The 26,778-nt window shown below is 41.7% G+C and overlaps 1 protein-coding gene across 1 annotated transcript in view; it reads right to left on the reverse strand.

Annotated features, from left to right (window-relative positions):
* Window positions 1-20,432: 20,432 nt before the first annotated feature.
* Window positions 20,433-26,778, reverse strand: part of Tgfa (transforming growth factor alpha) — a 98,631-nt gene continuing 92,285 nt past the window's right edge. The window contains exons 5-6 of the mRNA XM_074049917.1: window positions 26,551-26,660; window positions 20,433-24,385 (exon numbers count right to left, since the gene is read on the reverse strand). Coding sequence (XP_073906018.1) covers window positions 24,378-24,385; window positions 26,551-26,660 — 118 coding nt within the window. The 3' untranslated portion in view covers window positions 20,433-24,377. The remainder of the gene's footprint in view (window positions 24,386-26,550; window positions 26,661-26,778) is intronic.

Below are 26,778 nucleotides of genomic sequence, written 5' to 3' on the forward strand. Positions count from 1 at the left end.
GAATAGAAGACTGAAGAAAGAGAGCAAAGGAGGGAAACTTTAAACTTCTGAGTGGTCGGTGTCTTACTTTATGCTGTTATAACAGAATACTCAGATTGGCTAATTGATGATGAACAAAATTTCATTGGCTCAAGGTTTTGGAGGCTGGAAAGCTCCAAGATCAAAGTACCAGCAGGCTTTGTGTTTGGGAAGGGCTGGTCAGTGCTCCCAAGATGGAGCCTTGGATGCTGCAACTTGTGGAAGGGAGGAACACTGCCGCTTACAGGGCAGAAAAGCAAAAAGAGGCCAAGAAAGAGAGAGAAGACTGAAGTTCCTTTTTTTAATATAAAGAACCCACTCCTGTGACATTGGCATTAATCTGTTCATGAGGTAGGAGCTCTCCTGGCCTCATCACTTCATTAAGTCCCACCTCTCAATGTTTTTGCATTGGGGGTTAAGTTTCCAACACATGCTTTTTTGGGGGACACTTGAAAACCATAGCAATGTCTTTCAAGAAAGGTGGCTGATGTGTGTTCTTTCTGCTAGGAATGTAGGCTGGCTCGAATTCCCATAGGTGGGCTGTATTCAGTGTAGGGTAGGGCTTTCTGATTATAAGTGCTACTTCTAATCTACATTTCCATTTTTAGAGACTCAACCAGAGATAATTTTGGTGCAGTACCTCCTACACTTGAAATAATGGAGCATAATCTTCCAAAAACCTCTGTGTTTCTTTTTTAGGCTAGAGAATTAAAAAACACAGTGAGTGCTCAGGTCAAACTGATTTCATGTAATTAAAAGTGTGTGTGTGACTCTAACTCATCTTGTGTTGCAGTGTTTTGAGCTGTCCCTCACTCCTTCTCCAGTGGCATGGCTTTGTCCTCGGGATGAATGTTGATTTGGGCACAGAATTAATTATGTAACAGCCCAGTTGAGAAGCTGAGAAGTCCCCTCTCTCCATGGAACCATTTTTTTTTTCTTTTTGGCAGTACTAGAGTTTGAACTCAGAGCCTCCTTCTTGTTAGGCAGGTGCTCTACCACTTAAGCCACTCCATTAGCTCTCCATGGAACCTGATGAGTGTTTTGCATTCAGGGAGTTTCCAGAGACAAGACATAACCCAAACATCAAGCCTCTTACCCCCACTCCTGTCTACACTCTGCACCTGTCCTGCAATAATCTTGACTCCAGTCTCATCACTGGTTCTTTTTTGTTTTTCAGAAAGTAGATTCCTGTACCCTAAACATGAATAAGCAATGCTATATGAGGAAGGTAGCATCAAACTGAATCACAGAAGCCAAGCCAGAGAACCAAGGCATTTTCAACTCCTCCCAGTCCCTCCACCCTCAGCAGTGGCTAGATCTTATAGAGTATCTCTAGGACACATCCACTTTTTCATCCTCTTCTAAGGGATAACAGCCTTAGTCCAAGTCCTTTCTCCTCTTCTTGAATGAATGAATTGGCCTGCTGGCTTTCTTCTATCATATGCTCCTCTAGGTTGTTTCATCAGGTAACCATTCTTTCATCTGTCTTCAGTGAGAGGTAACTTTATCTTTGTGCCAAACACATTCAAGAAATGGCACATGACTGTGAGCTCTTAACTAATTACAAAGGAGATATCCTGGAAATCAGCGCTCGTGGTTCAAAGGAATTGGGGGCTCTCCAGACTGGGATTCCAGAGGCAGATGAACTTGAGGTAGGCCTTCATGTGTGTGGGTAACATGGAAAACATTGTTGGTCAGCCACCCAGCAGTCATTGTTATAGTAGCTTCCTACTCTAGCTGCAGAGGGTGAATCCTGATTAATTCAAACAAGTCCAGGTTATTCTCTTTGCAATGATTAGCTTAGGCCAACAGGGCTTGAGAGGAAGTCTGCAGGGCCCCAGGTTTTGGTAAAAGTTTTCTTCTCTTGTGGAAATAGATGCATGGTCAGTCCAGTCCCTCTTCCCAGATACCTGTCCAAGTGACCCCTGAAACTGCAGCTGCTGCCTTGCAGCTGTGGGGGCGATAGTTGGCAGAGTGGGAAGCTGGCAAGCATTTGGGTCTTTTGACTATGAGGTAAGCAACTCTGGATACTACTTGCCCTTAAACTCCCAGTGTGCGAGGTAACAGATGAAGTCACTTTTAATTGGTCACCCCAAGGTGTTGTGCATGTGGGATGCAGCTCAGTGCAAGTGGCTGAGTATTTCTGGGCTTGCATTCAATTCTCTGATTTCCCCACAGTCACACCAGCAGAATGTGGGGTGTGTTGTTGATAACCAGCCCTGTAGCATGCCTGACACAGAAATGGGGGATCAGGAAGTGGAAAGTGGATTGGGAGCCCCTTTCCATTCTCATCTGTGCTAGAGAATTACCCCACACAGCTTCCAAGCTGGAAAGGCAGTTCGATCACCAGTGAGGCCAGAAGTCAGGCAGGCGGTGGAAATGATGAGGCTGGCCCAGGGTTTACTTACTAATCATGTAGGAATAGTCTTTATTTCATGAAGAAAATACTTTTCATAGTTTTTCCTTGATGCATACAGATAGCTTGGTTTATCTTCCACTTTTTTTATGGTCATGGAAAAATAAAAATACTTCTCCATTTACAGATATTTTATCTACATGTATGAAAACAGAACAATAAAATCCATTGAAATTGTTCTAAGAAGGTGGGGAGAGAGGGGATGAATCTAATTAAGATATATTGTAAGCACATATGTAAATGTCAACATGTATACCTCTTGTACAGTTATTATATACTAATAAAAATTATAAAAAGACAGTTCTCCACTGAAAAATAAACCACCTAATTCTGAGCCTCTGGCTTAGGGTAATAGGCCATGTTGCCCTGTCTAGCAGAAATGGTTTAGACTGTTGCTTGCAGTGATGAAGATGGGCCTTCTGATTTTGAAAGAGAAGCTGAAATCTGACTAAAAGTTTTTTTAAAACATATGTTGCTTACTGAGCACGTGCAGGTTGTAGGGATGCACGTCTGGAAACAGAGGCATTTGTAGTTAGGTCTGCGAGTGAGTGAACATGTAGAGGGACAGAGACAGGAACTTGAGCTTTTGATGGGCAGGTACAGAATTGTGGTCTGAGTTACCAATGCCACGATATCGAGAGCGTACGTTAGCCCAGCATCGTTGGTTCTTTATTTTATTTTATTTTTTTTTCATTTTTCTTTTATTATTCATATGTGCATACAAGGCTTGGTTCATTTCTCCCCCCTGCCCCCGGTTGGTTCTTTAATCCTCACTACTTGAGAGGCAGAGATTGGGAGAATCAAGGCTCGGCCAGGCCAGGCTGGGCAAAAAGTTCGTGAGACCCCATCTCAACCAATAAAAGCTTGGCATGATGGCAGTGTGCCTGTCATCCTACTTAGGTGGGAAGCACAGATAGGAAGACTGCAGTTCTGGCAGGTCATAAATGTGAGACTATTCATAAAATAAATAAAGCAAAAGAGGTTGGGGGTGTGACTAAAGTGGTAGAGAGCCTGCCTGACAAGCACAGGCCCTGAGATGGAACCCCAGTACCCTACCCCACTCCCCCAAAAAAGTCTACATTATAGAAAATGCAGAAAAGCATAAGGAAGAAAAGGAAGGGCTGGAAGTGTAGCTTAGTGGTAGAGCACTTGCAAGTATGAAGGAGGTACTGAGTTCGATCCCAAGCACCACACACACACACATACACACACAAAATCACTCCCAACCCCTTTTTTAGAAAAAGCACTAATCTTGACTCTTTTCCCCCAAGTTGTTCTTTTTTCTTTTCTCCTGATAGTACATCATGAACATTTTCCCATCATTGTTAAAAGCTCTCTGGAAACTTACTTTTGAATGACAGTATTGTGGATTTTGGGGAGTCACGGGTTGGAAAAGAATTTGCTGAGACGAAGAGTAAGAGAAAGCAAAGATTCATAGGACACCATTAAAAGGGGATAGAATGGAGGGCGGCTATGCAAAGGAGCATCCTATGCAGAGACAGGGTTTAGAGACCCTCAGCTTAGGCCACTTTTGATTGGCTGTATACATTTTTTGTGGACCTTACTTATTGGTTGTCTCTTGCTGGGATCATCGTTTTAATTTCTCAGCATGGGGAACATCTCTGTTCCATCTGGGCTCCCCAGGGTGCTGGATCCACTCCCCACATTCCATCTGTTCCTTAGTATTCCTGTGTCTGTGTGTTTCCTTAAAATGGGGGACCTCCTCCACAAGTAGTAAGTCCAGTACCAGAGCCGTGTCTCAGGTAACCTCGAACCTTCTAATTTTGTAGGAATAAAACCCCTCCAGAATCTTGGCTGCTTACTCTGCTTGCTCCACGTATGTTAAGCTGAAATGTTGTCTGTCATGCTGGAGTGGTAAAACGCCCGCATCTTATGTCTGGAGGGGCAGTGGGCGTGATAAGAAAGGCTAAAGTCTGGCAGAGAGACGGAGAAATCTAGGAAGAAGGGCAAGGCTAAACCAGTCACAACAGATTTTTAAGTGAAATGCAATCCATCAATCCAGCCATGCCCTGGGATTCCTTCTGGAAAAGTTTAATTCAATAAATATTGAGCATGCCTCCTGACTCATTCTGGCATTATGGACTCTAGGATGAGAGCGAAGCTTCGACACTTGCCTCTTGCTGCCTCCACTCTCAGATGACCTGGCTAGGAACGGGAGAAGAATCCAGGCAAATCCATGCCCAGTCCTGCAAGGACTACTCAAAATGCTTGCTGAGCAGCAATTTCCAAGAGCAGGTGGTCAGCATTCCTGCAGCCTTTATCTGTCCCCTATAGGATAGGTGTCCAGGGGTGCCAGAAGGGGTGTAGTAAGGAGGGCCTATGGGAGGAGTACCCGGGGAAGGAACATGTCACACTGCTTTGTGAGCTTCATCTTTGTGTCTGTCACCTCTCACTGCCCTCTGGTTGGGGGTGGGGGCCTGGCAGACACACTATACCTGCTTTGTGACTACGTGCATTTCCCTGAGGGCGTGTTCCTATACCTTGTGCAATGACTGCTGAGTGGCTTGGCACAGATCTGAATGCATTTCCCAGGCAGGTGGCATGATGACACCTGGCTGGCCCTCTCCCCTGCAAACATTTGGCTCCCCTCATCTCCACTGTGTTCCCTTAACAGACACTTGACATAGTAATGGGAACTGGCTTCAAAGATCACTCACAATACACCTGTGTTGAGTGAGGTATTGCTTTATGTGTGTGTAACATGATCTCCAGGATCAATAAGGCCGAAGCCAACAAAACAAACAGACGGATAATGCGCATTGTTTGTATTGCTAATAATAGTTTATGCAACAGCTGTTTATTGCACATTTGTTTTGTGCTGTCTTTGGACCAAGAGCTTTTGTGTGTTAACTTATTTAAGCCTCACAAAACCTCCCCAAGTTAGACATGATTAATGTCTTCATTTTAGCATGGGGAAACTGAGGCCCAGAGAAGCGACGTCACCTGCCCAAGATCCACAGCAGCAAAGCCAGAGCTTAATCACAAGCCTAAGCTTGTGACGATGATGTAGAACGGTGTGTTTTTAGCTGTCCTGTGTCCTTGTAGGACCTGTTGGTTGTGATACTTGAAACTAAAATTCTAAAATTTTATTTAGGTCTTTAAAATCTTTATTTGTAAATGAGATTGAGTTATCATCTTTCCAGCCCTAGCGTATGATGTTTGAATTCCTTATCACATCTGCTTCAAATTTGAAATGAATAGGTGTTTGAACTCTGGATTTTTGAACTTTGTAATTCACTGAGAGAAGAGGGAAAGATTTTATTAACAAGGCAGTAAGCCCAGAACCAATTAAGAAAAAACTAGATAAAATTGATTATGTATGTAATGTGGTTTTCTTTTTTTTTTAACATGGCAGAAAATACCATAAATGAAGTCAAAAGAGAACAAGAGATTGGGAAAGTATTTATAATACAAGTGATAGCTGGGCACTGGTGGCTCACATCTGTAATCCTAGCTACTTGTGAGGTCAGGAGGATCATGACTTGAGGTCAGTTCAGTCAAATAGTTCACAAGAGCCCATATCCAAAATAACCAGAACAAAATGGGCTGGAGGTGTAGCTCAAGTGGTAGAGTGCCTGCTTTGCAAGTATGAAGCCCTGAGTTCAAATCCCAGCCCCACCAAAAAACAAAATGTAAATAAATATAATAAAATGATAGACAGTTAACATCACACAAAAAGATTCAATAAATTTAAGGATAATAATTAAAAGTGAATAAAGAGTATGAATAGCAACTCAGAGAAGAGAAAATTCAAATGACCAATTATCATATAAAGATTCTCAACCTAATTGTCAGGAAAACACACTTTAAGGCATCTTTGATTTACTTTTTCACTTATTAGAGAAGTAAAAATACTAAAAAAAAAAAAAGGGTTATTATTTCTAGGGTAGACAAGGATGCAGAAAGTGACCCCTGTCCCTCTGGCGCAAGTGTGAATTACTATAACTTATTTGCAAACTGATCTGGCAATATATATGAAAATTAAATATGCACTATGGTAGATAGTGTTAGTTGCCTCCCAATATCTGAAGCCTTTTTTTTTTCTGGTAGCATCCTAGTTTCTAAAAATGGGTCAAAGATGATACATTGTATTTGATTTAGGTCATCATGACAATTGTGTTCTTTTCTGTTTACTGTTTCCCATACCACCTTGTAAACTTCAGTGGTCATATAACCCAGGTCTGATCAAGGAAATATAAAGAGAAAGCTGCTATAGAATCTCTGAGAAGGCCCTTGTTTTGCTGATAAAAGGTACAAATGTGGATGCTGGTATCTATTTAAGTTTACCTAGAATATGATCCCATTGGTCTCTGGAGCTGTGGTAGCTATTCTGCAACCACAAGGAGATAAGTCTAGAAACAAAATTCTAACATACAAGAACTCAGGCTTCTAACACCTCTAATACCTCCAGACCCTTGTTACATGAAAAAACCAAATCCTTATTTGATTAAGCCTATCTTAATAGGGTTTCTGGAGCTGGCAGCCAAATATCTCTTTCATGACATGTATGTGCCTTTACCTAGTCATTCCTATGTGTGACTCCATTCTAAGAAATGAAAGTTCCAGTATGTAGACATTTATGTATATAACATGGTTTTTGGAAGCAAAAAACTGAAAACAGATGGAATGTGTATCAGTAGGCACATGGCTAAATCAAATGTAGTCTACCTGTGAAAGAATATGTTATATAACTATTAAAAAGGATTAGTTAGACTGTGTCAACTGAATTAGAGGGATGTTTCTGATTATTATGGGGAAAATCAGCAGACTGAATAATTAATACTTATAACCCTTTATTTGTGAAGAAATTCTCTCTTATGTGTAAAAATGTTTGAATATATCTACAATAGTATAGAAAAGGGACAAGAGGAGTAACACGTGGAGTAAAATAAGCCTGGCAGGAAAGATAAGTTTTATTAAGTGTTGTTAAACTTTATTTTATTAAACTATGAAGAGAAGCATCCAATATAATATAATCTACATGATACTGCTTGTGTTCTAGATACAGAGTTGAATTGAAGAAAAATTTACAATTATGTTTTAATTTTCGCATAATTTCTTATTTCTTCTTTGTAGAACTTGAATTCCAATTTTATTTCCTCCTAGACCAAAAATTCAAGCGCAGGCCTTATTTTCCTTTTAACTCTTTACCGAGGCTTGAGGCTTAGTTTCTAGAAAGAAAAATAATTGTTTAAAAATATCTGTTTACATCTAAACATGGATAGTTTACGTGGCATTTTTTAATAATATGTGTAATTAGAGCAACCATCGTAGGAACACTTAGACAATTCTGGAGCACAAATGTCTCCTAATTTAGGGCTTAGTACTACATGCTCAGAACTTATTTTTTTAGTTCTTCAACTGTACCATTAGTGATAATTGAGAAAGACACTGAGCAATGTTAATTTATCTTCATAACTTTAATTATGGAATTTATTCTTCAATTTGAAAATGAACTTGAGATCATCAGTTTTATTCCTAGAAAATGAATTTTGGTGTAGGAAAATGAGCCAAATGAGTTTCCCAAGGACTCTTTCTCCAGAAGGAACAAATAGAAACACTGATTTGAGGAACTACTTATGAATGCCCTTCCAAAGCATCTTGGAGGTGTTGTCTTGACAAAGCCAAGTACAAAGCACTGGTACAATTTGGATTGGTGAGCTGAGGTGGGGACTTTTACTCAGGTAAAAGACATGAATAATGCAATCCTCCCCCTAGTTAAAAATAGATTTTGCACCAAGACATTAGTTTGCCACTTACCTTTGTGTACCTCGGGAGACTGCCATATTGTCCAGGCAGTTCATTGCGCGTGGAACTGTCTAGGTTAAGCCAGGGTGGGGATGTAGCATGCAGAGGGAGTTACTACATTCATTACATATTCTCTTTTTAATGTGTTAGCAACAAAGAGATTCTTGGAGAGTGACACAATGAATTTAACTTTGTCTCCTTGTCGAATGATGCTGCCATGAAACCGTCTCACCGGCATCATGAGAGTCACTGTTTACATTCACACTGACTAAGTTTGACCTGACACTTTAAACTTTTGCAGAATGTTCTCAACACAAAATATTTTATTCTCTGATGTGTCTGACATAGGCACAGCTCCAAAACTTCTTTGCTGGTGTTAAGCAAAAACAGGGTTGGAGGTGTGGTGCAAGTGGTAGAGAGCCTGCTTATTAAGCACAAGGTCTTGAGTGCAAAACTAGAAACAAATGAACAAATAAAAAACCTCAGTACAATAATACTTATTGGATTCCATGGGTGCTAGCTGTAAGATTTATCTATGCTCTCATCAGCTGTAAAGAAGGAGTCACATGTTGCTTGTTTCTGCCAACTTGGCCTGTGTGTTTTGTACCCTCTCTCCAATACGCTGAACAACAGTACTGCCAGTAAATGCGGATTTGAATTGAGACAAAAACAGCTGAAATTTCAGTCTGTTTCTTCACTTCACAATTATTATGTGATTGTATGTAACAGCACTTCATTTCTTTTCTTGTGGTGCTGGAGATTAAACCCAGGGCTTCTGCATGCTAGGTAAGTATTATATCACTAAACTACATCTCCAGCCTCCCCACCCCTTTAAAAATTATTAGCATATAATAGTTGTACAGGGGATACATTGTGATATTTATGTATGTGCTTATAATATATCTTCATTAGATTCGCCCCCTCTATGGTTCTCTGTCATAGACCCTCCCCTCTTCTTAGAAGAATTTTGACAGGTTTCATTGTTCTGTTTTCATAGACAAATACAAAATACATCCACCATGTTCACCCTCATTCACCCTTTTCTGATTCCCACCCATCTCCCCCTGGAACCCACCCCTAGAAAAGACCTATTTTTTCTTTTCTTTTTTTTTTTTTGGTGTATATTGATGGTACAAGGGGGTTTCGCCTTGGTACTTCAGGCCTGTATATATCATGCTTTAATCAAATTATCTTCCTCACACCCGCCGTTACTTGCTCTTTCTGTATCACCATGCTCCCCTAATATTCAACAGCTTACAGTGCAAGTGCAGTGCATTTTATTGTATTAATTTACAGATGGAGCCCTTGGTTTTTTGAGTTAGGGTCTTACTATACAGCTTAGACTGGCCTCAAACTCTGATATTCCACCTCTATCTCCCCAATGCTGGGATTGCAGGATATTTTCTTTTCCTCCCTCTTTCCCTCTCTCCCTCCCTCCCTCTCTCCATAATGCTCCCCTCCCCTCTTTTTTCCTTTCCCAAATATTCCACAGTCTGTAACACATTTTAAAATGTGTTGTTGCTTAACTTAAGGGTACAAAGATTTACTCCTATGTTTTGTTTTGAGAATTTTATACTATTAGTACTTATATTTAGGTCTATGATCTATTTTGAGTTATACATGGTATGGGATAGGGTTCAGCTTCATTCTGCATGTGACTTTCCAGTACCATTTGCTGAAAAAAAAACCAAAACTTTCTACCCCATTGGGCTGTCTTGATACCTTATCAAGTTATCAGTCAACCAAAGATGCATGGTGTTATTTCTGGACTTTCAATTTTATTCTATTGATTTATACTGTAGGTAAGTTTTGTCTGTCCTTGTGCCAATGGCACCTGCCTTGACTAATAAGTTTTGAGATAAAAAATGTGTGAGTCCTCTACTTCATTCTTTTTCAAGATTGTTCTGGCTGTTCTGGATCTCTGGCAATCTCATAGGAATTTTAGACTCAGCCTGTTAGTTTCTACAAAGAAGTCACCTGGGATTCAAATAGGAATTGCTTTTCATCGTATATCAACTTGAGGATTACTGTCCCCTTAACAGTGTTGTGTTTTCCAATCATGGACATGGGATGGCTTCTCATTTATTTGGAACTTCTTTATTTCAACAGTTCTTTTAGTTTCCTGAGTATAAATTTTGCACCTCTTTTCTTAAAGTTATTCTTAAGTATTTTATTCTTTTTTAAAAAATTAAAAACTTCATTCATTTTTAATTGTTTATTGACATGTAGCAACTGTACATATTTTATGGGGTATGTTGTGATAATTCAGTCCATGTGTACAGTGTGCAATGACCACACCAGGATCATAATCATTTTCCTCTCCTTAATTAATTTCTTTGTGTTGGGAACCTCCCAACTTCTCTCTTCTAGTTATAAAATGTATAATAAATTATTGTGAACTGTAATCACCCTACTGTGCTGTAATTGTATTTTGACACAGATATATAAAGTACATACAGTTATTCTCCCTCTCCCTCTCCTTTTCCTTCCTAACACTATTCTATTGTATTTTTTTCTTTTTTTTTGTGATGTACTGAGATTTCAACTCAAAGTCTCATACTTGCTAGACAGTCCCTATACCACTTGAGCCACACCTCCCCTCCTTTTTTGCTTTAGTTACTTTTCAGATAGGCTTGCTCTTATATTGTTTCCCCAGGGTCTTGGCCCCTGATCCTCCTGTCTATGCCTCCTAGATAGCTGGAATTACAGGCATGTGTCACCATTCCTGGCTCTACCTCTTCAGTGGAATCAACTTTTTTGGTTTCCTCACATGAGCAAGAACATGTGGTGTTTGTCTTTTTGTGCCTTATTTATTTTGCTTAACATAGTATCCACCAGTTCTATCCTGTTGCTGCATATGATGGAATTTCATTCTTTTTTAGGATGGAATAATATTCAATTGTGCAAATATACCATAGTTTCTTCATTCATCCATTGATGGACAGCTTTGTTGATTCTATACCTTAATTATTGTGAATAGTGCTGCAATAAATATGTAAGTGCATATATATATGTGTATATATATATATGTATACACACACAGTGGTACTGGGGTACAGGGGTTCATGCTTGCTGTATAGGCGATCTATTGCTTGAGCCACTTCTCGAGCCCTAGATATGTTTTTGACATACTGATTTCATTTTTTCTGGATATATGCCCAGTAGTGTATCATGGGATTGTGTAGTAGTACTATTTTTAGTTTTTTGAAGAATCTTCATACTGTCATCCATAGTGGCTGTATTAACTTACATTCCTACCCATAGTGTATGAGTTCCCGTTCTCTGAATCCTTGCCAGCATGTGCTATTTTTTGTCTTTTTGATATTAGTCATTCTAACTGGGATGAGATCATATCTCATTGTGGTTTTGATCTGCATTTCCCTGACAGTAAGGTTAAACTTTTTTTTAAAAAAATATACTTTTTGACCATTTATGTATTTTCTTGGCTTGTAAAGTTTCTGCTGAGAGAGCTGGTGTTAGTCTAATGGGCATTTCCTTATATGTGACTTGATGCTTTTCTCTCATTAGAATTTTCTTTGTCTTGGACTTTTGATGGTTTGACTATACTATGCCTCAGAGAGAACATATTTTGGTCAAATCTATTTGAACTCTTGAGTTTCTTGGATCTGGATGTCTGCAACTCCCCAAGATACAGGAAGTTTGATCATTTTCTTTCCCTTCTGGGAAACTAATAATGCAAATGTTTGTTCACTTAATGGTATTCTATATGTCTTGTAGTCTTTCTTCATTCTTTTAAAATTTTTTTTGTTTGACTGGGCTATTTCAAAAGACTTGTCTTCATGTTCAGAAATTTTTTCTTCTGCTTAATCTGATCAATTTTCGAGGCTCTCAGTTACTAATTTTATTTCAATTGTTGAGTTCTTTAACTCTAAGATTTCAGTATGTTTTTTATATGATCTTTATTTCACTGCTGAATTTCTCATTCAAGTAATGGATTGTTTTCCTATCTTATTGAATTGTCTGTATTTCCTCATATCTCATTGAGTTTTCTTAGTATCATTATTTTGAAATTTTTCAGATATTTTGCCCACTTCCTTTACTTTGAGGTCTATTGTATTTTTTGGGAAGCCTCATGTTACCTTGCTTTTTCATGCTTCTGTGTTCTGATGATAGTATTTGTCATTTAGATAAGTTTTTTCTACCAGTTTATAGGGTGGCTTTCATAGAAAAAGACTTCCTTCTGGAGATGTGTCTTAGAATGTCATGTGGAAAGGCTACATTGGCTTTGGTTCCAGATAAGTACGGTAGTGCGGACTTTGTGTAGTTTGTTTAGCTGTAATCAACATTGACAACACCTGGGTGAGGCAGGAGGCAGGCTGGCCAGTGGCTTTGGGTGATTGTGGGTGTGTGGCACATGTCAGTTTCCATTGGTTGTATGGAAATGAGTCCATTCTGGCAGACTTGGGAAGTGAGGCACACTTGGCATGGCAGTAGAGGTACAGCAACCATCAGTGACCAAGGGCCACATGGGGCTGGGTCTATGTGGCAGTGCCTTTAGCAGCAGGAGTGGTCTACCTGGTAGCATTCTATGACCACATGGGACTATACTGCTCTGGTGGGTTTGGGCTAGGTTGTTACAGCATGGGTAGCAGTGGGAGCAGAGTGCCCATCGGTTTCCATTGGCCACAAGGGGGTAAGACTGTTCTGGTGGACCTGTAGTGTGGCATCTAGGACAGCCGGGGTGAAGTACCCATCAGCCTCCATGGGCTTTGGGTGAGTTTTAGTGGGTTTGCAGTGGCAGCCTGGGTGGAGGAAAGTCCAATGTGGATTGGGCTCCATCTCTGGAGCAGTGCAGTGGTACACATTCCTGTCAGCATCCCAAACTGGGCTTGGGGCCAGTGAGGCCTCCAAGATTTCTCAGCAACAAAACTGCAGGTATCTGTGGTATCAGTGGGGGCTACTGGAGGCCTCCTGTTTACTTTTTTCCCAATGTGAGAAGACTCTCAGCTTTAAGCTGGTCTCATCTGGGGTTGATAGGGTGGTTAATGCAAGGTACTTCATTTACTTCTTTAGAAGGCTCTGTGATCCACAGCTTCTTTGTTTCATCCACATGGCACTCCAGAAATCTGCCCCAGATATTCTAGCTGAATAGCATTTATTTATTATTTGTTTTTGGTCCTTCTTTATGGCACCACTAGTCAGAAATCTTGCTGTCTGTATTTAATATTTTATTATTTTTGATGCTTTTGTGAATGAAATTGTTTCCTTAATTTTGTTTTTAGATTATTTGTTGCAAGTGTATAGAAATACAATTGAGTTTTAAATTATTGATTTTGTGATAACTTTAGTTCTCATGTATTTTTGGTAGATTTCTTGGGATTTTCTAGATATAAGGATCTGTGAATAGAGATCCTTTTCAACTTAGATGACTTCTCTTTCTTCTTCTAATTGCCCTTGCTGGAGGTACAATGCTGTGTAAAAGTGTAGTGGGTGGACATCCTTATCTTTTGTCTTGATCTTAGAAGGAAAGCACTTGGTCTTTCATCATTGCATATGATGTTGGATGTGGGATTTTGTAGATGCTCTTTATCAGGACACAGAAAATTCCTTTGATTCCTAGTTTTTTTTAATAATGAAATGGTGTTGGATTTCGTGAATGCATTTTCAGAATCTATTGAGAAAATCTTGTGATTTTTTATTTTTATGCTACTAATTATGTTTTACATTAATTGATTTTTGGATGTTAACCTTGCATTCCTGGGATAAATCTCACTATCTCAGGTTTATAATTCTTTTTGCATGTTCATACTAATGAATTCAGTTCATTAGTATTTTGTTGAGGATTTTTACATCTATATTCACAAGAGATGTTGGTATTTAATTTTTTTCTTATGACAGGACATAATTTTTATATGAGATATGATGACTGAGGGAAGAAGGAAAAGAAAGGAAAGAAAAGAAAAAATAGCCAGTGAGCTCATTTGGGCTGATGTCTTCTAAGCAAAAGGTGATACTATGGGGTAAGTTTCTTGACAGACTTGCCTCTTGCTTATTTAAATTTTCTGCTTATTGGCAGATTACTTTTGGTGATTTAAGTTTTTAGAGAGAAATTAGTCATTTCATTAAGACTTAAAATTAGCAAAATCAATTAGTCTTATTTTAAATAAAAATACTGTATGTTTTTATGCTTTATAATTTCTAGTTTTATGTCTGGGGATCTTTATCTCTTTCTTGTTTTATTTTATGGTGAGACTGGGGTTTGAACTCAGGACTTCCTGCTTGCAAAGCAGATACTCTACCACTTGAGCCATACCTCTAGTCCCTTTTACTCTGGTTATTTTGGGGATGGGGTCTCATAAACTATTTGCCTGGGCTGGCCTTAAACCATGATCCTCCTGATCTCAGCCTCCCAAGTAGCTAAGGTTGCAGGTGTGAGCCACCAGCACCCTGCTCTTTATCTCTTTGTTGTTTGGATTTGCTTGAAGTTTTTTCAAAGAAAGTGCCTTTGAGCTTATTCGCCGATTTATTCCATTGTTTTTCTTTTTTTTTCTTATTTCTACTTTTATCTTTATTATCATCTGCTTTCTTTAGGCATTTTCTTGGTTCTTTTTTTAAAAAATAAATTATTGAGTTGAACACTTCATTATTTTGTTTGTTCTTTGGCTAATTTAATTAAATAACAGAGATGATTTTATTTTTGAGTATCACCTGACTACAGTGTACAAATTTTGATGTGTAATCTTTGTTTGTAGACTTTTAAAATTCATTTATTCATATATGCATACATTGTTTGGGCCACTTCTCTCCCCACCTCCCACCCTCTTCTTCTCCCCTCTACTCCCTGTAGATATTTTATGAATATATTTATTGTTTATAGTTCTTGCTTTATTGCCCTGGCTAGAACTTACAGTACAATGTTGAATAGAAGTGGTATGAGTAGACATCCACCACTCTTGCCTGGTCAAAATTATCTGCCTTTTCTTAATAAAAACATTCAATTGTTGTTAACAATGGTGTCATTAAATTTATGAAATTTACTTCTAGTTTCAGTATCGTTTTTAGAGAATGTAAATTATACATTTTGGGGGGTCAATGTTAAGGTTTTCTCTCTTTTTTTTTTAAGTTAGGCAAGAATTTATTTTAGATAAACACAATAAAGTAGGGAGAAATCAGAAAGGGAAGGAGAACATCTCCTGTGTGTGAAGTAGGAGATGTCTGTGAAGAAGACTCTAGGTTTTCTCTTTCAAAAGTGAATGATTTTATGGGAAAAAAAAGGTTGCATCCAATTTTTGAGATATGCCTTCTATCCTATGTCAGTATTCTAAATAATCAGCCAAAGAAACACTCTGGTTACAGATTAAGTGCTTTTGAGGGTGTTTATGACCTCTCAAAGCTCAACTCAAAAAACCATAGCATTGGAATTGGGAGCCTTCAGAAGGCTAGGGTGGAATCAGGTACAAAACAGAAAAAGCCAATCCCCACAAAGAGGACTGTGAAGACAAGGGAGGCGTGAAAGGGCCTAGCAGAATCTGCTCAGCCAAAATCTTGAGAGTACAGCTGTGAGTAGATGGTGACCTGCAAACAGATTTTATTGGGGCCATAGAGTGGCTTATAGATTTGAACCACATTTAGAAATGAAGATATCTGGCTGGACACAGTGGCTCATACCTGCACTTCTTGCTACCTGGGAGGTAGAAATTGGGAGGATCATGGTTTGAGGTCAGCCCAGGCAAAAAGTTAGTGAGATCCCATTTCAACAAACAAACTGAGCATTGGGGATATATGTCTGTAATCCCAACTACATGGGAGGCTATAGGTAGGAGACTCTTGGTCTGAGGCCAGTCCTGGGCAAAAACGTGAGACTCTGTCAGAAAAATAACCTATAGCAAAAAGGGCTGTAGGTGTGGCTCAAGTAGTAGAGTGCTTGCCTAGCAAGTGCAAGGCCCTGAGTTCAAATCCCACTACCACCAAAAAAAGGGGAGTCATGAAGTCTAGATTTCCTGCTTCCCTTGAAAGAAAAAAAAGTTTGGAAAAATATGGTCTTATGCTGGATATCCAGCACAGGCTGGGACTGAGAGGCAACCTCTCCCTTTAGGTGGGGTCTGTGCCCTCCACGTTCACTCAGACTCACTCTGGGCCTTCATGCCTCCATGAAGCAGTGGCACTAATTCAGATGGAAGTTAGGGAGCACAGCAGCCAAGAGGATCACTAGTGCCAAGGGGCACAGTAAAAAGAAGCTTCCATGGAAATGAAGCAACCTCTGTCTCCTGGCCCTGTACTATAAGGCCAAACTAGATAACCTCCCCACTTTTATGTGGGTGGTGGTACTGGGATTTGAACTCAGGGCCTTGCACTTGCTAGGCAGGCGCTCTCCCACTTGAGCAGCACCCCCAGCCCTAGATCCCTTCCTACATCTAACAGTTTTCCTCACTCCTCTGGGTTCTTAACCACTTTTTAAAAAAAAATTTATTTTATTCATATGTGCATACAATGTTTGGGTCATTTCTCCCCCCTTCTTTCCACCCCCTCCTTTACCCGCCCCCTCCACCCCGTTCCCTCCCTTACCCCCCCTTACCCCTCGCTACCAGGCAGAAACTACTCTGCCCTTATCTCTAATTTTGTTGAAGCGAGAGTATAAGCAATAATAGGAAGGAACAAGGGTTTTTGCTGGTTGAGATAAGGATAGCTATACAGGGAGTTGACTCACATTGATTTCCTGTGCGTGGGTGTTACCTTCTAGGTTAATTCTTTTTGATCTTACCTTTTCTCTAGTTCCTGGTCCCCTTCTCCTATTGGCCTCAGTTGCTTTAAAGTATCTGCTTTAGTTTCTCTGCATTGAGGGCAACAAATGCTAGCTAATTTTTTAGGTGTTTTACCTATCCTCACACCTCCCTTCTGTGTTCTCGTTTTATCATGTGATCAAAGTCCAATTCCCTTGTGTTTGCCCTTGATCTAATGTCCGCATATGAGGGAGAACATGAGATTTTTGGTCTTTTGGGCCAGGCTAACCTCACTCAGAATGATGTTCTCCAGTTCCATCCATTTATTTGCGAATGATAACATTTCATTCTTCTTCATGGCTGCATAAAATTCCATTGTGTATAAATACCACATTTTCTTAATCCATTCGTCAGTGGTGGGGCATCTTGGCTGTCTCCATAACTTGGCTATTGTGAATAGTGCCGCAATAAACATGGGTGTGCAGGTGCCTCTGGAGTAACCTGTGTCACAGTCTTTTGGGTATATCCCCAAGAGTGGTATTGCTGGATCAAATGGTAGATCAATGTTTAGCTTTTTAAGTAGCCTCCAAATTTTTTTCCAGAGTGGTTGTACTACTTTACATTCCCACCAGCAGTGTAAGAGGGTTCCTTTTTCCCCGCATCCTCACCAATACCTGTTAGTGGTGTTGCTAATGATGGCTATTCTAACAGGGGTGAGGTGTTAACCACTTTTTAAAGGTGATGTTCTCAGACCCTCTGGATGTGGTTCCACTTGCCCCTGACTCTATGGAAATATGTCTCCTGACACTTCTCCCCATGCCTTTTTTCAACCTTGAACTAAAGGTCACTAAAGGACAAGGGGTGGGGCCTTGAATGAGTTGGACAACATATTAATGAAATTTAGGACCAAGAATCGGGTTGTACATGTGACAGTTTATGTTATATCTCCACTCTGAGCTAAACAGGCAAGAACTAAACACACCACTGGGGGTTCAGAAAGAACAGCAGGGCCCCATGGTAGCACAGCTGGCAAGAAGCAGGGCTGTGTCCACACCTCAGGACTTGGCTTTGGGGCCTCCTTCCCCACTGGCACCAAGAAGCTCTACATCCTGGCGGGAGGGTCGTTCTTAAGGAAGTGGGTGGGAGTGTGGTGCTGCAGGGGAGGGGTGTGGCTGCTTGCTCTATTCTGGTGGGACAGAGTTTCGGGGATGCTGATTGTCCTCCTGGGATGTCACATTCTCAGAGTCCTTCCCTACGATGTGCAAGGTAGCCCAGCAGCTGAAGGCCCAGCCCCAGGCTAATGGAATGGTTCCACAGTGTGGTGCTTCATTTTCCCTCTGGAATGGAGGACTTTGTGGTCTGGTTTCAGGGCCACCTAGGAGCTGTGCACCAGTCCAGAGCTTCCATTGGAGCCAATGTCCCTGCAAAGAGGTTCCCCTGTCATTTCCCTTTCAGCATAAACACTATACTTGTTTTTATTCCCAAGTTCAGAGTTTGTCTCTTGAAGAGCCATGGTCCACTTGTGCATGGCCTTGAAGCATGGGTCATGTCGCCTTTCTTGTAAGATCCCATGCTTTCTCACTTCTCTGCCCAAGCCTTCATTCTCCCCAGGAGCTGACATCTGCTGGATATTAACTGGACCAGGGCGGGGTGCCCAGGGTGAGAACCAGGCAATCTGAGCTCTAGACATTACCCCTCTCCCATGCTACCTGTTCCCTGGGACTTGGCGCTTTCCAGAGGGCAAGAGGGAGTGGACTAGAATAATCTGGAGAGATTTAAAAAAAAAAAATTCCCAGGGTCCACCCCATGTATTCAAATTCCTCATTGATCTGCGAGAAGAGATGCTACTTAGCCTAACAGGCATCCTTAGACCCAGCTTCTGTGATTATGGGTAAGTTATTTCCTGTTTCTGGAGGTGACAGTCTGTGGCAGAGACCTCAGGCCTGTTGTAAGTAGCAAGTCCTACAGAAAGCAGATGCTGAAGAGGGGGTTTCAGGAGACAGGGAAAGAGTTCTGGTGCTCAAGATTCTAGGTGGCTGCAGGGCAGGGAGTTAGGGACGAGGTGAGGATGAGGTCAGATTCAATTGTCCCAACACCAGGCCTAATAGGAGTCAGGGAGCAGAGACTGGGAAAATAGGGGTATGAAGTTGGGGCTAACTGGATCCAAAAAGGCTAAACCCAAACATGGATTTCAAGTTGTGTACTGCAAATTACCTGGATAAAACAGGAAGAATCTGGGTCTCCTAAATGTTCAAAGGTGCTTTTTCCTGGGACGGGTCTTTCCCACCCCAGACAGTCCAGTGGACCAGGGACAGCCACTGGACACAGGTTCTGGCAGGCAGACAGTCTCAGCAGGAGCAGTGGGGGAAAATGTGGGCACTAGTGGAGAATCCCACAGGTTAGAAATAAGAACTCTGTCTACAACAAAATTAGAAATAAGGGCAAAATAGTTTCTGCTGGGTTTTGAGGGGGTGGCGGGGAGAGGGAGGGGGCAGAGTGGGGGGTAAGGGAGGGGGTGGGGGCAGGGGGGAGAAATGACCCAAGCCTTGTATGCACATATGAATAATAAAACAATAAAAAAAAATAAAAAAATTTTAAAAAGTAAAAAAAGAAATAAGACCTGCAGGTGTCCTAGAAGACTGTACTAGGGTTTGAACTCAGGGCTTCACACTTGCTAAAGCGGGAGCTCTACTACGTGAGCCACTCCTCCAGCCCTTTTTGCTCTGATTATCTGGGTGTTGCTTTTTGCCCAGCCTGGCCTGAACCACCATCCTCCCATTTTAAATCTCTTGCCATTGCTGGGATGACTTGTGTGTACCACCACACTCAGCCCTCTCCATTGAGATGTCTGTCTTTTGTACTAGGCTGAACAGAGAAGATTCAAGACAGCGCAGCCACCACTTTCAGATGACTATGAGAGTTGAGCTCCAAGAGGTAAATTATATTAAGTCTCACTTTCACTACAAAGGCGCTGCACAGCTTTTCCTAAAAGCAGCCCCACACAAAAACTTGTCCCTTCACTGAGTTGTACAGCACAGTTGTTCTCAAATTCGAGGATGTATCAGTCACCTGGAGGGCAGCGGGGGAGTGGGACACCCCAGAGTTCAGTAGGTCCGGACCCCAAAAACTTGTCCTCCTGGCATATTTCCAGGTGACATGCTGATCTGGGGTAGGCCTTGAGAATCACAGCTATTATCACATGTTCTCTACCTGAAAATTTCATGGTTCATTTGAATTTTGTCAATAATCCAGAATGATTTTCTGTATGTCAGTCTTCCCCGCCAGATCTCCATTCCTTTGGGACAGGGATTGTGTTATCTGTTTTCTCCCACATTAATGAGTATCGTTGGACACGCTGATTAAATACTTATATGTTAGGCAGAACTTCAGAGAACTTGATTTCCAGTAGAAAGGGGTCAGCTGTAGTTAATTTTAGGATTGCCACATTTTGCAAAAGTTCATCTACTTCTTTCCCCTCATCATTCACATACAAAGATCTCCATTTGCTTTAGCAATATTCTAAGCACATTAAAGAAAAACTTCAGTCATGATTTAGGAAAAAAGAGTTCATTCCTTCATCCTTCCAAACAAGGTACAGTACAACAGAACAATAAAGTATATTCCTGAAAAACACAACTGTCTCTTATATTGCTCTACTCTTTAAGTATAATTCAGATATTAAGGAAAAGAGTTGCTAATCATGTGAACACATTACAGAAATCAAAATTAACTTACCACACAAAATAAATTAAAACATTAAATATTAACCTTTTCAGTGCAACATATACAGAAGTCAGAATGAGTTCTTTAAAAAAAAGCGTCAGGTTTGTTATAATAAAGATAATGAGAAGATGAACATTTCAGTAAGTTATTAAGAGGGGTTGCTTTTTTAGTAGTGTGTGTGTATATGTGTGTGTGTGTGTGTGTGTGTGTTGTACACACACTACCAGGTATTTCAGGTATTTCAGAAAGCTTGGTAAGCTCAATGGCTAGAAAGACTAGGTCTTACATTAGAATGCTAAAAACAAACATGAGCCAGGCATGGTGGTACACACCTGTAATCCCAGTACTTGGAGGCTGGAGCAAGAGGATTGAGAGCTCAAGGACAGCCTAGGGTACATAGCGAGACCCTGTCTTAGAAAAAAAAAAGCAGGAAACAAACAAAATCCTAAACATGTGTTGTTTCTGTGATGTTCCCTTGGTCTGGGTGTTTGAATTATTCTCACTCCTTGGCTAGGTATGTTGGAAGCCCAGAGCCTATTAAGGGATTGGGGCCTCCTGAGCAGTGTTAGAGCATCACTGGTCCATCCTTGTCAAATTACCTGGGAAAGTAAGCAGTGTCCCACATTTCCTGGGAAACTGTCTATCCCCTAGGTGAGAAAAGCCCCTTGGAGACACCAGGCAGTTGTCTATGCCTGCAGAGAGCAACCTACTTCTAAACCAAGCTCCCAGGCCTTGGGTGGGTGTGTATCAATCCCTTCTTTCTTGAGAAATGGGACCATTGTGCTCACCTCTTCTGCTGGGATGCATGCCAAAACTCAACCCTTGGTTCCACATGTGTCCATCTGGGGCCCTAGGGCCAGCTTAGAGCTGGCTGCTGCAGACCTTTCCATATACAGACTGTTTCCTGCCCTATGTTGAAAGTCACAGCCTGGAGATCAGTGGGAAAATTTGGGCATCATAAAAATTTTGGAGGCATTTTTTTTTTCAATGGGGGGATTTTCATGATTCCCTGAGCCAGTGGGACAGCTATGTTCCCCAGGTCATGTGTGGCTACTTACCAGGGTAGGCCTCTGAGATGTTTTTCCCTAATCATGATGAACACTTGGCTTTCTCAAGGGCAAGAAAATACAGGGGTGGCCTATAAGATGCATTTATATAGCTAATCAAAGAATTACCACTGCCACAAAACGGCACAGAAATCCAGTGCTTGTCATTTGATTTCTAAAAGAGACATCACCAAACAAGCAAGGCTGTCATATCCTGGGTTGTGGACAATGGTCCAAACAGACTTGGCTCAACCCAGCCTCAGCTTCTGACCCTTCTCAGACCTGCTGGTTTACTGAGGACTGACTCAGAAGGCACTTGGGAGGTACACACTTGAGCCCCATCATCGCATGGTGTACAGGCACAAGGAAGGGTGTGGGAAGCTGTGATTGGCTAGCTCTGAGAACCGGAGTAGTCCTTGCAGGGAACTTCTGCTTCCGCCATCTGTCCATCCTCATCTTGCACCTCTGCAAAGTCTCATGGATGCCAACTGCTGAAGATGTCTGGAGGAGGGACACTGATCCTTCCATCCACTAGGTGAAGAAAGCCCACAAAACATTTTCAAACTGCTGTCAGGAATCTCCAACAGACTAGAAAAGACCATCGTAAACTAACAGTGTGAACTAAAGCTAAAAGCAAGTGCTTCTCTCCACTTTCACCAGTTTAAGCCAGAATCTCAGACTTTCAGGAGGGTCTGATGAGAACAAGTGCAAGTGGGGTCTGCAATTCAGGGTCAGTGGATTGGTCTCTGAGCAGGAGGCTACAGGAAGCCTGGACCCACACATCTGCTGCGATAGGATCCACCCAAGGAGTGCAAACTTGAATCTATTGTCTTTAATAATTAAAAAAACCTCCTTGGGTGTGGGAGTACACCTGTAATCCCAGCACTTGGGAGGCTGAGCCAGGAGGATAGTGAGTTCAAGGTCAGCCTGGACTACATAGTAAGATCCACAAAAACAAAGCCCCCCACCCCTTCCCAACCAACCAACCAACCAAAAAAAGCACCTATGTGTCCACTACATAGATAGGGGATGCAGCTCTGAACAGATTCAATTTCTGATTTACTGCTTCAGATACGGTATCATTACACAAAAGTGTCAATGTTGAGACATGTGTCAGATCATTGCCTAAACTGTTAAAAAGAAAAAAAAAAAAAGAGAAAAGTCATGGAAGTATAGACTGGGGAATAACAAAATTTTCTGACAGAAACTTCAACGCCTACTTGGTAGGTTAACTGTCCCTTTCATGATGTGACACGTTAGATGCACTGAGGAGCTGATAGTCTGGAACTCTTTCACTGTTCAAATATTAGTGAATTGTTTCTTACATAGTGAGTTTATATATTATCTCACTGTTACTCTGTTTCCAAATTGTATTGACCATTCCAGTGGAATGCTTCCTGCTGTTTATTTGAAGGGACCCACTGCTTTCAGCAGGCAGGCCCAATGGCTCAGGAACACCGTCACACCTTCTGCCTAGAAGAACAATTTCTCCTTCTCTCCGGGAGAAAGTGAGAGGCTCTGGAGCATTTTTGCTAATAACACCAACATCTTGAGTGGAAAGAAAACAAACCACTGGCATTTTCTCTTACTGCTTGAAAATAAATAGGAAAGTTAAATTTCTCCATTGAAAAATAAAGCAGCAAATCAACTAAGCAACAACGTGGAAAATGAAGGACTGGTCCCCTTTCATGATTCAGCCAGAAATGCCCACATCTTGCTGTGATCCCCAAGTTGGGCTCACAAGGAAGTTAATTTGTCTAATCACCAAGCAGTGGAGTATGGATTGTGTTTATCTTGTACACACACACAGGCCCTCTGTCCCCTCTCTCAACAGAAGGGATAACTAACCCCTGATGCTGGATTTGCTGAATTTTTTTTTTTAAACCAGACTGAATTGGTGATTGATCTGCTTGTGTTTTAGATGGCATGACCTCTGAACCCCAATCTTTGCTCCACATCTTTGGGTTCTGTCTCCATAGCCCCCAGGTGGCTTTCCCAAACCTTAGCTGTCTCAAAGTGGTCAGCTGCTTCTAATCCATCTTATTTTTCAGCCAGCAACACACATCATTAATGTAGAAGTCTAAAGGGGGTTATCCTTTTTACATCGACTTAAGAAATGAAAAATAAAACCATTATCCATCTAATAAATAAGAAATTATCTTTGAGGGTGGCGATAGCTTGGGAAGGTCTTCATCATATGTCCATGGAAAATGTCAAGGTGGTCAGAGAACATGGCTCCTCTTAAACTTGGTGTCTTCATGTAACAATAAGCTGTTCCTCCTTTTCTACTTTCTACACCAAGAAGCAGATGAGAGAAAATAATAACCACAGAATCTCCGGTGTTGGGCAGGATTCTGTTGTGGGGAGGTGGCCCATTTAGAAGAAATATAGCCCGGAATTCATGACTTGCAAGAGACACTGCACACACCTGGACTCAGGCACACACACCTGACACAGGTAAACAGGAAAACCACCCTTTGCAGTTCTTGTTTGACCAGTCTTTAAATTGTGGTCCACTCATTTCTTCTGTAGGGCACACTGAATAACCCCAAGCAGACAGAGTTCTCAATAGAGTTTTGAAGGTCCACAAAAGACAAAAGGCTGCACAGTAATTGCAGGCAAAAGAAGAGGGGTCCAGAGGCATGTTCTTGGCGGCGTTGTCCTGAAGAAGGCCTTTTTTCATTGGCCTGCCACAGGCCACCTGGCCAAACTCTTCTGGGCTCTTCAGACCACTGGTAGGAAGGAAAAATAGGTTAAAGTACTGTGCCTGAGCACCCAGTGATGTACCCTGCCCGAGGGCTTCAGTTGAACTTAGCTGTAGCCAGTTCCTCTACAAGAGGTGGCTTGGTGGGCAGTTCCTGAGGTAGTCCCAGGCCTGGTGGTTGCATGGCTTCCCTTAAGCCTATACAAGAGTGGACCCATTACTTTTCAATAGGTGGCTGGCATGGTGAGGCAGCATGGACACAGTCCTCAGCAACTGAGTCCTGGATATCTTTCTGCCCTGATCCTTCCTGTAGCTACTCTGGGTTGGAGCAGAATGCCTACCATAGGGGTGAATCAAGTCTGTTCCAACAGGGCTCTGATACAAGCATCCCTGGTGTACCATACTTTGGGCTCAACAGACCTGCCTGGTGGCAAATGAGACTGTGGGGACATGCATCATCTCAGGGAGAGGAGATTCAGCCTTGGTGACCATCCCTGAAAGGCCAGAGCCTCTCCCCACTCAAAGCTAACATCTCAAATGGGAGAGGATGTTGTGACATTATAAGAAACATTCACCCCAAATGACCTGCTGAAGATTCAGACAAATATTACAAAATCTACTATATGTTTTCTTGAAAATTTTAAATACTTAAAAGAAAAAAAAATAAAAATATACACCTTCATTAGCTCCATGGATAGTGAAAGATGTGAGTGGGGGCCTTCAGAGGCCCTGGTTCTCACCCTCATTGCCCCTCTGACTCATGGTGAGACCCCAGGAGACTCAGTTTACCCATCTCACACGAGTCCTCCTCCTCTTCAGGCCATTATAAGAAGTAATAGAGGTGCATTTTCAAGCGCATCTCCTAAATCTGAGTGCTGGTCTTGCAGTGGGAATTATCATGGCTATGGAAATGGAATAGAAGCAAATGGTGCTATTGGACCTCCAGCTCCCTACAGGCCAGATTACCACTAGGCTTAATGAACACATGAGTGTTGGGCCTCCCAACTGCCCTTCTCCCTAACCCTCTCCATGCACCCTGGAGCTTCCGGAGTGCCAGCTGCTTCCTAGAGGAGGATGCATCAGGTGGATTAGCCTTCGGTGACTGTCTCCTGACCCACTGCTCCAACAAGGCAACTTTAAGTGATGATGAGCTGTCAAGCAAAGCATACCAGGGCCTGTCTGGATAAAGGAACTCTTGACTCCCAGAGCCTAGACCCAGAAAGGCTCAGATGAGGGCTCCTAAACTGCTAGCTTGGCCCCACCTCCAAATGCCCAAACTTCTTTATGGATGTTGGTGACAATATTCATAAACTTAGTGAAGATCGCTGAATCTAAGAGTTTGAAGGGTCCTTAGAGACCTTTTAGAGCCCAGACACCTCCACTGACCCATTAATGGGAAGGGGGAAGAAAGTGAACAGACATCTTTTGGGATACACTATGCCATGTGTTTTTTTAATCAGTACTCACCTAATTTATACAACTTCTTTTTCAATACTTAGGGTTGAACTCAGGGCCTTGTGCTTACTAGACAGGTGCTCTACCCCTTGAGCCTCATCTTCAAACCTTTTGGCTTTGGTTATTTTTTTGAATAGGGTCTTATATTTATGCCAGGGCCAGCTGAGCTATAATCACCCTATTAACACTTCTCACTTAGTTGGGATGACAGGTATGAACAGCCATGCTCAGCTTTTTATTGGTTTGAGTTGAAAACTTTTTCCCTAGGTTGGCCTTCAACCACAATCCTCGTGATTTCTGCCACCCGACTAGCTAGGATTATAGGTGTGAGTTGCTGTGCCCAGCTTTATACAACACCTTTTTAAGAAGAAAATTGAGGCTCTGCAATGTTAAGTGACTTGTCAGATGTCACATAGTCACCAACAAGGATAGAAGAGCTCCTTTCTAGGTCAAACACACCATGGAATAAACCAAACATGACTTTAACAAAACAAGGCTGGCAGAGTGACTCAACAGTAAGAGCAAGAGCGCCTGCCTAGCAAGTATGAGGCCCTGAGTTCAAACCCCAGAGCCGCCAAAAAACAAACAAACAAACAAAAAAAAACCAGCCTCTCCTTTTCTCCCTTTTCCTCTTTATCTTCCTGACACTTCTGCTCCAACTTGGAGACATGGCCATTTTCTTTCAGGAGTGCCTCCCATGGAAGAAAAAGCTCCTCTCTCCCCACAGCAGCCCTTTACCTGTCTCTGAGTGGCAGCAAGCAGTCCTGCCCTTCAGGAGGGCACTGGGCTTCTCGTGCCGGCAGATGAGGGCACGGCACCACTCACAGTGTTTTCGGACTTGGCAGCAGCTGCAAAGACATGGAGGAGAAAATCTGAGCTTGAGCTTGGCAGGAGAGCCTGGCCGGGCAGCTCTGGGCTCCCCTCAGCCCTCTCATGGGTCCTCTAGAAGTTCAGGAAATGTGGGGA

The sequence above is a fragment of the Castor canadensis genome, chromosome 12 (genome assembly GCF_047511655.1).
Source record: "Castor canadensis chromosome 12, mCasCan1.hap1v2, whole genome shotgun sequence".
Lineage (NCBI taxonomy): Eukaryota > Metazoa > Chordata > Mammalia > Rodentia > Castoridae > Castor > Castor canadensis.